Genomic DNA, 12,036 nt, shown 5'->3' with positions numbered 1-12,036 from the left:
AGTAACTTGCAATGGTAAACTCAAAATGGTAACTGTCTGTTAGCACTTCCTCAACCTCATTTTAACATGAAAATGTTACAGTGAGTTTGCAGGGCATGAATGGATCCTGGAATGGCCCAAGTTTAAATGATATGGACTGTGTGCACTTCATTTTTTAAATTTTTTTTCTTTAACATGAATGAAATCACTGTTATTCTAGCAATAAGGCAGCTTTATTCTGACTGAAGAACAGATTAGGGAAGGGGTTACCTGTTGTTTAATTTTGCTAAGAATGTTGACTTGATACTTTTTGTCAAATTCTTGATTATAGTCAAACTCAATGCATCTCTCTCATATGGTTAATTCAGTGGTTTAGTGACTCAACCCATTCAGATACCTTGTGGAAGAAAATGGGTTGGTTGTGTTCAAACCATAACATTGAGTTATATGAAATTAGGCATGCATACAGTGTGCTTAGCATCAGCCCTATTGGCTTTTGCATTTTTTCCATCCATCCATGTTTTACATGATCTCTGCTCCTATGTGTGTATGTTGGGTTTTTTTTGTTTTGTTTTGGGGTTTTTTCTTCAATTCATGCTGGTGTTTGTCCTCCTAACAACAATCCTTCACTACAGCCTCAGATTGTGATGCTTTTGTTCATTTTCCTGTAGATAAGAGGACTGTAATTTTCTATAACACTGAAGACAGAAAGATAAGGGAACATTATTTTTTCGTTTCTAAGATTTCTTCCATTTCATCCTGCCCCTGCCAGCTTTCAAATGTTTTCAAGCTGTGGGACTGACTATTAGGGTTTGTATCACTAGTCAAGTCATCATTTGATTATTTAACTGGATGTTAAACTGTTATGCCGAAAATCAATTAACATGTACAGATCAGTTTTTGTTAGGATTATATTAAGTTTGATTTGATTGTACAGATCTGTTAGGAAAAAAAATAAAAGTTCTTGAAAGTGGTTTCAAATTGTCTAGAAGCGCCTCGTTTTCTGTTTTCTTGTAGTATAAATTGTTTATACTGCTTTGGCATCATCTCAGAGTGTAGTGGTTAACACGCACTGAGCATGAATCACAAAGATAACCACCGTTGTGATATTCATCATCTGAGGTCTAAGATTATGTCAAGCCAGCTAAGAAAGTTTGGCTTTGTTGAACTTAGTTTGTTGTATACCACGCTCACCGAAATAATTCTGGGACAATATAATTTAATTTATACAGTCCCAATCAAAAGTTTAAGACTTGAAAAGACATCTGAAAAATGGCAAAAAAAAATATCATACTTTGCATAGTTGGAGCTTAAGGATCCACGTAGAGCTTCAGCATGCAACAAGAAGAAATGGGAGTGAGACAAAACATTTGAGCATGAAATTTATTGAAAACATTTAAACTGAAACAGGCTGTTTTACAGCTGATCAAAAGTTTAGGACCATGTGCCTTTAAAAAGCCAAATCAGTGCAAAAATGTGAATTCATTGTCATTTTCTGTCAGGTAGTCACACTGTCAGGATGTTGTGATAGCGAAGGCAAAAAAGCTTTCCCTTTTTGAACATGGTCTGGTTGCTGAACTGCAATAGCGGAGTCTCTCGCAACGCACCATCGTTGCTGAGGTGGGACACAGTAAGACAGTAATTTGGATCTCCAAAAGTTGATTCTGTTCATCTGGACGTAGTGTTTTCAGTGGGAGAAACGTTTTGTCACTCATCCAAGTGACTTCTTCAGAAGCTACATCCAGATGAACAGAATCAACTTTTGGAGATTTACTTACCTGGATGATTGAGCAGGCATCAAGAAAGTACCCTGGGGGTTATAGAATAAAAAGGTCAAGTGGAAGACACCAAAATTTCACCAGCACTGAAATGGAGGATCCAGTTTGCTGTGTCAAGACACTGGCTGATACTCAACCCAAATTAGGGCCTTGACTGGTGCCGACTGCAGCCCCATAGCCATCACACAGCATCTGAGACCGAATGGCTTCAAAAACATAAAATGTCTTCAAAGGCTTTGTCTCCTTGAACGCCACAGAGCTGACCGTTTGGACTTTGCACCAAACATGAGACATGAAAGGTGGAAGAAAGTTTTAGTCTCTGCTGAGGAAAATGTAACCTTGATGGTCCTGATGGTTTCCAAGGTTACTGGCATTACAAGCAAATCCCACCAAAGATGTTTTCTACACAACACAGTGGAGGGGGCACCATAATGGTCTGGGTTGCTTTTTCTTTAGTGGAACAGTGGAGCTTCAGGAAGTGCAGGGGCATCAAACGGCCGCTAGCTATGAAGAGAACATCATGACTGAGGGCTCTCATCTGTGTGGTAACGACTGGGTTTTTCAACAGGACAACGCAATGCACAAGCAGGACAAGGGACTTCTTCCAGGAGAATACCATCACTCTTTTGGACCATCCTGCATGTTCCCCTGATCTAAATCCACTTGAGAACCTTTGGGGACGGATGGCAAGGGAAGTTCACAAAAATGGACAACAGTTCCAGACAGTAGATGCCCTTCTTGCAGCCGTCTTCGCCCCCTGGAGAAATGTTCCCATTCACCTCATGGAAACGCTTGCATCAAGCATGCTGCAATTAATTTTAGATGTGATCAACAATAACGGTGGAGCTACTCATTACTGAGTTCATGTTTTGAACTCTGATTGCTGTTTTGGGGGGTTTATGGGTTTTTTTGGAGGTGTGGTCCTAAACTTTTGATCAGGTGTAAAACAGTAAATCAGTTTAAGCATTGTTTATGATAAATTGCGTGCTTAATAAAATGTTTTTCTCGCTCTCATTTCTTCTTGGAGCTTGTTAAGATCCAACCATGCAAAATATGATTTTTTGCCATTTTTCAAGTGGTCTTAAACTTTTGATCAGGACTGTATTTATCTGACGCTGCCAGGTTGCACCTCAGACTCAAGGAGCTCAATGATGCCCTGGTCCACATGTGGGAGGGGATCCCCCAAGACACCATGTGTTACAGTCCCTAAATTTAAGTATCATCTCATGAGGATTTGGCTCAGGCATGCATACATACAAGCATGTGGGGTCCATACAAACTACTGTGCAACATTTTAAGTTGTGGCAACGCTGGATCTTTTTTTTCTTTTTCTTTTTCACTTCAATTTTCAAGGTGTCTTTGAATTCAGCCCTCTGTAGATTGATCACTTTAATTTCCTGACTTTTGTTCCTAACATTATCCAGCCCATATACAACATGATTCCTCCCACCCCTTTACGATCTGATGTGTTTTGTGAAATTGTGTTTTGTGAAGTGATTGATAGCTTATGGATAGTGAAAAATATAACAACAGGGGTAACAGCTCAAAGTAGTTGAAAGTTTGAATCTGAAACAAAAGGTTGTGAATAATCAGCTAAAATAGTTCGCCCAACGTTTTAAGAAATAGAGCTAAAACTATCGATGATAAAGGACAAAAGAGTTAAAAAAATATTTATGTTAGACACCAACATCTAGTTGAAACTGAATAAACCAGAGGATGGATATTTTGATCCCAAAAGGTGACTGCTGAATTATTTTGACTACAATTGTGAGCAAAATTAAGTCATACAGTCTGTTCCTCAAAATATTAATACCCACAAGTCAGACAAGCAACAGCCAAGCCTATGTTAATTATTCAGTTAATAGTAGCTTTGAGTCTCTGGCCAATCTTGTTAAAAAACAAACAAACAGAAAAACCCATCAGCTCGCTTGAAACTTGCAAAACAAATTCACGATGTTTATTGTTATTTTGCATACCAGTTCATGATGTGGTTTCAGGTAAGTTATGAACGCCAGGCTGGGAGACAGAAACTATGTTTTGCTCTTCAAACATAAGATTGGTCGCATCTGAAAATCTTGATTTAAATTGACGCTTTTCCAGTCTTTCCACATTTCTTTCTGTTCCATAAGCTACTTCAGCTCAAATTTATCTATTTCGGTCTTGCAGTATCTCAAATACACATTTTTCATCATGTAAGACATCGAAAGACTTTATGATGAAAGACATTTTCAATCTACACCAGAGTTACACTCCACAAATAAGATAACTCTTTGTTGTCACTGCACAGTCATACTTAACGAAACTGGAAAACTGTCCCATGTCGGCACTAAGCACTACTAAACACAACATGGAAGAAACTGAAGTTGGTGAAAATATGGGTTTTTTTGTTGTTGTTGTTGTTTTTTTGTAAATTACCTTCCCTGTTAACACTTAAAGTAATTGATATATTATTTCTTAAATGTTTTAACAAATAATATTGCACAGGTATGGGTATGTCTTTTAGTTTGAAGATCAGCGTATTTCATGGCTAACGTCATACATCCGGTAGCCAGCTGAATTTTAACGTCATTTCTGCTGGTACGTGTGTAGCTACTGTATTCCCGTTCTAATGTTAAAAGCTGCTGTCCTGCTGGTCAGCTGTTCTTCCTCTATCGCGTGGAGCTTTGTGTGGATACTGTCTGTTTAACCGGACATCGGGGTCTCTGTGAGTTTTCCAAGCATTGCTCTTATGTTTTTTTACCCCATGTCGAAGGACAAGTTTAAAATACATAGCTTTAACTGTCGGATTGTTGTGTATGCTTGCTTACTTTACCGCTTATCTTTGTAAACAGCAGCTTGGCGATTTCTTAAAATGTTGTTTTGAACAGTATGATTTCTTGCGAGGGAAATGTACTACGTGTTCTTTTAGCATCTGAAATCCGATGAAACATTTTGAAAGTGTCTTAATTTAGGTTTGATGATGCGACTGCGAATCACTTACCGAGGCCTTGGAATGACGATTCCCTGCTCGGAGGACCCTATGTACCTGGTAGTGATTAGTTAGCCAATACAGCTAACATATCGGTGCTAACCCTAGTTTAATTAAAGGGAGCTCAAAATGTTACCCAGTTTTACCTAAAGTAACCCCCCCACCCCCGCCGTTTTTCACTTAAATTGCGTTAGGATAAAGACTTAATATTACGAGCAAATTATACATTGAGAGTTGGACCGTTAGCTAGTTAGCAGCGACCTAGTCTGTTTAGAGCACATATAAACCCTGCTACGGTACAGCAGCAGCGATATCAGACCCCCGTTAAAAAGCTGTGCTACATTCTAAACTTCTGGGGTTTTAACATGTGACAGTCCACTGTTTCATTGGTCTGACCCCGTTTGAATGTGCATGAACTCCACATTTAGGCTGCATTGAACTGGATTTATCAGTTCAAAATATAGGAGTCTCAGCGCAGTTGCTGATGGAGCATAGGGTTCATCCGTTATTACCGCGAACATCCGTCAGCCTTTATGAACGCATCTGCTGTTGTACTATCACAATATCTGTCATTTCTGCTAGGGCTGCAACTGTCAATTTTTTATTTTTAGTAATCGGCTATTCTTTGGATTACTCCATCAATTAATCGAGTAATTGGATAAAAGTAATTTTTGCGCTATTAATGAGCAATAATGAATATTAAATAGAATAGAATAGCCTTTTCTTGTCATTGCACATGCATAACGAAATTGTAGGTGCTCCGTTCAAACTATGCATGGATAAAAATATAAATGGTAGGACAGTAAGAATAAATAACAAAACAAGAGGAATATATACAAAGCAGGAGAAATGCACACATTAGAGGACACAAAGAAAAAACACAATGAGCTGTTAGAAATGGCAATGTTTTAATAATTTAACTGCACAACAACATCTCTTAAAACAACTAATATAGTATTTTGTTGTATTAAAATAGTTGTTTGTTTTTTTTAAAGAAAACATTTTCGTAAATGCAAAAATAAATAAATAATCTCAAGTATGGTAATATAAAATAATATATACATGCAACGAAAAATAAGGCATAAAATAAAATTGCCTGTACAGCACGGTGATTAGCACATTTGCCTCACAGCAAGAAGGTCCTGAGTAACTATGTGTTAGACTGGGCACCCAGACCTGTACCCTGCCTCCTGCCTCTGCCACCATGACAAGGATAAGCGGAAGAAAGTGGATGGATGTCTTCTTGGAAGGCTTTCTTACATTAATATGTTGCAAAAATAGTTTTGTGTTGCATCTGCTGGATGACATAGATTAAGTGTGTTTTCATATGTATTTGTTTTGTGCATGTGTTTCTGCGTATTTAAGTGTGTATGTGAATATGAGTTTGTGTGTCTGTAAGCCTTAAAAGAGTGTGTGTGGTGGCTGCAATGAAGAAAAGCAAGCATATCAGCATTCTGACGTTTGCCCTGTGCATTGATGTATAATTTTTTTGTTGCTGAACAAACATTATGATGGTGTAGATGTTAATCATGTTAATAATTCACTGTCCAAACCAACAGCCCCAGGTCACTGGCTCAGAGTTTTTTGGAGGAAAAAGCTGTTGTGAGATAATATTTTATATTATTTCACTTTAAATCTGAAAAATAACTTTACAAAACCCTTGAAATAAATATGGTCTAAACTCACAAAATATGGTCTCTAAACTCGCCCGTTTATTGCAGGTGTCGCAGGTCACTGAGATGGAAAGTGGGACTTCTGCCGTCAGCCTTCAGCAAGCGGCGTAATTAACTAAGTCTGATACACGGTTTAACCGTCCATCTGCATATTTTAAAGATATCCCACTTAAGTGGCTTTATTTTAGATTTTTGCTGTGTCAAACAAATGGTGGTGAATACAGCTACAAAGTTTGCTTTTCTTCACATCAGAGTTCCACCTCTCAGCTCTTCGTGGTGTAAACAGACTCTGGCTCCATGTTAAATTATGCTAGAGTCATCGTCGCTGCTGCTGTTCTGTCAGTCTGTTGGAAAAACTGTGTGGGCTTAATATTGTGAAACTTTTTATTCACATGCTACTCCTACATATGGTTGTATTCCAGGTCTGTTTTTAGTCACAAAAGTTACAGAGTGATGTATCAATCGAAGCAAATAATTTGTGTCAAGGATTTTTTATAATACAGTTATTTGAATTACTAGATGACTGGTTGCTACACTAATATCTGCACAGTTCAAATAACTGTCTGCACAGGACAGGGCTGTAGATTAACATTGTTAGCTCATAGTACTGGTGGTAACAAGGTTGCCAGTTTTGTAGCACAGAGCAAAAAGTTGTAGTGCAAGCATGAAATGTGGTGGGGGTTTTTTTTAACATTGTGTCTTTTAAATATCTTGTTTGACACGACATAAGAATTGTTTGATTTTCTCCTTTTTTGCTGCTTCTGAGCAGTAGTGACAAAATAAAAGCTGTGCTTTAGCATCGTAAATCAGCCATGGAAAGTCATTTTTTCACTTGCTGTTGTACTTGTAAACCTTTCCTTTTCTTTCAGACGTACCTTCATTTGGTGCAGGTTGTGTGTTTGTTTTGTCCTGATGGGCTGGTTTGAAATATTGCTCCATTCTTTTCAGCATGAAAATACGCTTCCAAATTCCAACTCCTTCTATAAGGACCCCCACACAAGATCACTTGTGGTCACTGCACCGAGTGTTCTGATTACCACAGGGATCACTGTTGCCTTCACCCTCCATATCTTCTTCAGTTCTTCTCTGAGGCCTTGGTACTTCTTGAGCTTCTCGTGTTCCTTTTTCCTTATGTTGCTGTAACTCAGTATAACAATCACTACAGCCATCTTCCTCTACTTGTCTACCACTCCTATGTCCAGGTTGGTTAGCCATCATCGGTTTGTCTGTCTGTATCTGAAGTCCCACAGGATCTTAGCTCATCATTCTCAACCACCCTAGGAGGCGTGTCCCATTTTGACCTCAGGACTTCTAGGTTATACTCTGCACAGATGTTTCTGTTCACTATGCCGGCTGCTTGGCAGCATCCCACGTACGCTCTGCCTGCTGGCACCCTGCTGTTATGAGCTGGATTGTCTCGGGAGCATCTTTATACAGCCTGCACCTGGGATCTTGCCTGCTGTGGTAGACCCCAGCCTCTAACAATCTTCTGCTCAGAGCTCGATTTCTCGTTCACTTCTTTCATACAGCTTGATGTCAGATATGTAGAGGAGGTGGCTGACGATTGCTCCATTCTGTAGTCGGTATCCGTAGCCAGTCTCGCAGTGGTCTCACTGAGGGATTCAGGCCTATGCAGAACAGCAGTGGGGGCAGGTTATCTCCTTGGTAGATCCCACACTTGATGTTGACTTGTGCAGTTGGTTTGAAGTTGACCTCTAGTATTGTTCGCCCCATCCCCTGAAGGCATCAAAACTATGAATGAACAGATATGGAATTATGTAGTAAACAAAAAAGTGTGAAATAACTCAAAACATGTTTTATACATGTTTTGATTAAATTCTTCAAAATAAATACTCTTAAGTGAAGTCAAAGTCAAATAAAATAGGATGAATGTGCAATTTAAACTAAGGCTTAAAAATGTATCTCTACTCTGTCTTCTTGGAAGGCTTTAAGTTTTTTACACGTGTTTCTGGGTGTTAAACTGTGCTTTGACGCAAAGTTTTTGTGCTGCTGAAAACAAGATGTTATGATGGTACAGACGTTAATTAATATTAACAATAATTCACTGTCCAACCTAAAACCCCTCAGGTCAGTGACTCACTGGCCCATATTCATTTTTATTGGCATGTGGAAAAATATGAACACAATTTAAATGAGACAGTATTTTATATTATTTCACCTTCAATCTTAAAATATCATGAAAACATTGAAATAAATCTGGTCTAGTACACACCATGCTCCCCTTTGGATTCACCCCTGTTCACTTCAATTTAAAATAGGATGGCTGCTGCCAGCCAGGCTGCCTTTATACAGCTAGTTGCAGCATTTCCGAACCGTAATCATATACAGGTCTCAAAACTCACAACAAAGTCACCCTGACACTACTCATCTCCACTCATTCCATGATGCCTGCACTCTCTTTTTATATTTCTGATGCACTTCTGGTTCTTTTTCCATGGTTGATCCCAGGTATCTACCTTCACTACCTCTACTCCTTGGATGTTGACCTTTTCACCTGTCTCCGTCTGAAGCTGGTTTTATGGTCGAGCAGAAGCAGTGTGTTCATTGTCAGCTTCAGTCCCCTCAGCCCCCTCTGTCTGCAGGGAGCTCTGCTGTCAGATGGAAGATATGCAGGCTACTTTTGCTCGTGTTGTTAGTCTGTCGGGCAGCCTCGGAGAAGAGCAAATATGTAACATCCAAAAAAAAGTGAAGTGAAACAGAGTGTTAGAAATAATGAAACGTGTCCACTGCAGCCCTCGTTTGTGCTTTTCAAGCTGTTTTTTGATCTTTGAAGTTCTTTTTTTCTCCTCAGTTCTCCTTTTCCCAGTAAACTCCACTATACCATAAAACCAGCTTTATTTATACTCATGTATTCAGTTTTGCTCCTACTGACTTTCATTCCTCTTCTCTCCATTTCATACCTCCACCTCTCCAGGCTCTCTTGCAGCTGCTCCTTGCTCGCTGCAGATCACAATGACACCTGTGAACATCATAGTCCATGGAGTATCACACTATCACCACTGTAAACAAGAAAAGGTTAGAACCATTTTGTTATTCCACTCTTACCAGTCACCGTTTGTTCCTCCCAGTTCTTCAAGTACATGTTTACCTTTGCCATTTCATTTTCTCCCCTGCAAAATCTACTTCCATGTCCTTCCTCATGTTAACATCATACCCAGCCAACACCTCATCACCTTTGTTCCCTTCATCTACATGCCCATTGATGTAAGCTCCAGTCATCACTCGTCTACCCAGGGACATTTTTTGTTACTTCATCCAACTTAAGCCTCGATTATGCTTTCCATGTCCACAAGTCTGCTGCCTGGTTTTAAGTGACATAAATTTTATAATAAGAAAGTAAAGGTGGGGCTTCGTACCAGTTTCCCATCTGTTCTTTGTGACCAAGCGGACTTGTCCAGAGAATTTCTATAACTGTGCACCAGCTACACGTGCCCAGGTGCTGAACTTCCAACCCAGTATCATGGCAAAGCATGTAACAGACATGCTGGTCCACCTTGTGGATGTCACATTTTGCCTCTCTTAAGTGTGAAATGGACCCACATACAGAAGTTGCAGTACGCTGCAGTACAAGCCGTGGTGATATTTTATTTCAAGCCAATGTGAAAACAAATGATTAAAGAGATATTACTTATACATTTAAATGTAAACAAATATCAGCCACCTTGCTTAATCTTACCTGACATAGAAGGAGCCTGAAATGTACTTCACGCCTTCCTTGGTCAGTAGTGACTTGCTGGCTGTAAATATTTAATCTCCCCTTGGTGAAACTGCAGCTTCTGTATGCGTGCTCTCCAGAATTCCTGATAATGAGCAAGAGACACAAGTCGATGTTGTCTTAATATTATGTTAGCAAATACATTTTTATACTTAATTTTCTTACATAGGCAATTTATTGTCTCACAGCTGCTTTTTAAAAATGCATTATGTACGAGAACCTAGGAGTAGTAACTTTGTTAACACCCTTACAAAATCACCTTACAACCTGGAGGGGTCCCCAGGGATGCTGGATATTTCCTGAGATGCCTCATATGGACATTAGTAATACAATACAGCTTCATTTCCTTCTAACTGATTGAGCTAACTTTAAATTTATTAAAAACTGTCAAATACTTATTACCACCACTAAGATGATCCTGTCTGCTCTCTCTGCAGGTGGCGGCTGTCATGTAGTTCGGCCTTTTACTTCATGGATTTTGAGTCTTGAGAATTTTGAACATTTAGTTTTTGTCACTATTTGTCTAAGTTCCTAGACATTCTATTATACACTTAATCATGTGTAATGCAGTCCAATAATGAATAGAACTAGGTTGGGAAAATTCTTGTTTTTCTAAACTCCAATCAAAATGCAATTTGTGTTAGAATGAGAGACTGACCGAGAAAGTAGTAAAAGCAAGTAAAACCAAAGGGGCCAAAGTGCTTGTGCTGGTAACAGAAGAGCCACCCTGTCAGTAGGTTGGCAGCGCCTGAGGTAGCCAGGGCGTGAGGATGACTAGCTTGTTTAAACGCAGTAGCAGCAATGGAGGCTCCAGAAGCAGCGGAAATGGGGGTGGGGGTGGCAGTGGACAGGGGCAGCTTAACAATAGCAGGCCAAGCCGACAGGTCAGACGCCTGGAGTTCAACCAGGCCATGGAGGACTTCAAGACCATGTTCCCCTCTATGGACTATGAGGTGATAGAGTGTGTGCTGCGATCTAACAATGGAGCTGTGGATGCTACCATCGACCAGCTGCTGCAAATGAGCATTGACGGACAAGGCTCAGATGACAGCTCAGACTCGGATGACAGCATCCCACCAGAGGTCAGTGGAAAGGGTCCAAGGGTACAAACACCAATACCTGCTGAGCATCCCCTGCATTTAAATGCACATTAGGGTTCTGGTGATGACCAGGCTTGTTTGGATTTGCACATGTCTTGCATTCAGAAACGTGAGCAAGAAATGTGACGTTTTGAGAAACATGCGCATGCAATGTATATAATGCAAAAGCACAATATTATGATGTTTGAACTTTCTTTGATGGTACAGAGCATAGTGGCTCAAATCACATGATAATGGCAAGGCAACACATGGTAAAATGCATCTAGGAATAAAGTAATAACCAGGTTTAAAGTTCAAGTGTTTAAGTTCCATGTGAAGGGATTAAAGGTTACAAAAATCAACGTATGGGAAGTTTAAAAACCAGGTTGCTGTCTAACAGGATACCTGTAAAAGCAGTCACTGAAAATTTCAAGATGGCTCTGAAAAAAGAATGAATACATGTGATGAGATTTCTCAATCACATGTATTCATGTGAGTTTTAGAAGTTCTGTTCATACAAAATTGTATTTTTTTTATTTTTATTTTTTAAAGAGAATCTGTTCTATAATTGGCTTACAGCCAAAGACTGGAACTGCAGAAATGTCCATTTTTTTGACAAGTTGTTGTATTGAATCAGATGTTCTTGTCTAGGATGTGGTCATATGCATGAAGGCACCATGACAAGTATAACAATAACACGATGCTGGTCAGTCTTTTTACTGAAAAGAGCATAGCTACTCAGTTCAAGATCAAGAACTTTTGCAGTAACTTTTAGTTTATTTAGCTGAAAAAATGGAAATCTAGCTGAAGGCAGCTTAAATCA

The 12,036-nt window shown here is 39.3% G+C and overlaps 1 protein-coding gene across 5 annotated transcripts in view; it reads left to right on the top strand.

Moving 5' to 3' along the window:
* Positions 1–4,319: 4,319 nt before the first annotated feature.
* The window catches only part of cuedc1b (CUE domain containing 1b), a 29,076-nt gene continuing 21,359 nt past the window's right edge, over positions 4,320–12,036 (top strand). For 3 of the 5 annotated variants that reach the window (XM_085130778.1, XM_085130775.1, XM_085130776.1), the window contains exons 1-3: positions 4,321–4,461; positions 9,334–9,434; positions 10,572–11,216. In XM_085130778.1, the coding sequence (XP_084986904.1) occupies positions 10,905–11,216 (312 nt within the window). In that variant the 5' untranslated portion in view covers positions 4,321–4,461; positions 9,334–9,434; positions 10,572–10,904. Of the gene's footprint in view, positions 4,462–9,333; positions 9,435–10,571; positions 11,217–12,036 lie in introns of all 5 variants that reach the window. The other 2 variants (XM_085130773.1, XM_085130774.1) reach the window with 2 other exon arrangements.

Source organism: Neolamprologus multifasciatus, chromosome 14 (genome assembly GCF_963576455.1).
Source record: "Neolamprologus multifasciatus chromosome 14, fNeoMul1.2, whole genome shotgun sequence".
Lineage (NCBI taxonomy): Eukaryota > Metazoa > Chordata > Actinopteri > Cichliformes > Cichlidae > Neolamprologus > Neolamprologus multifasciatus.
Note: the sequence above shows the minus strand (reverse complement) of the source record. Positions and strands in the feature narration are given on the sequence as shown.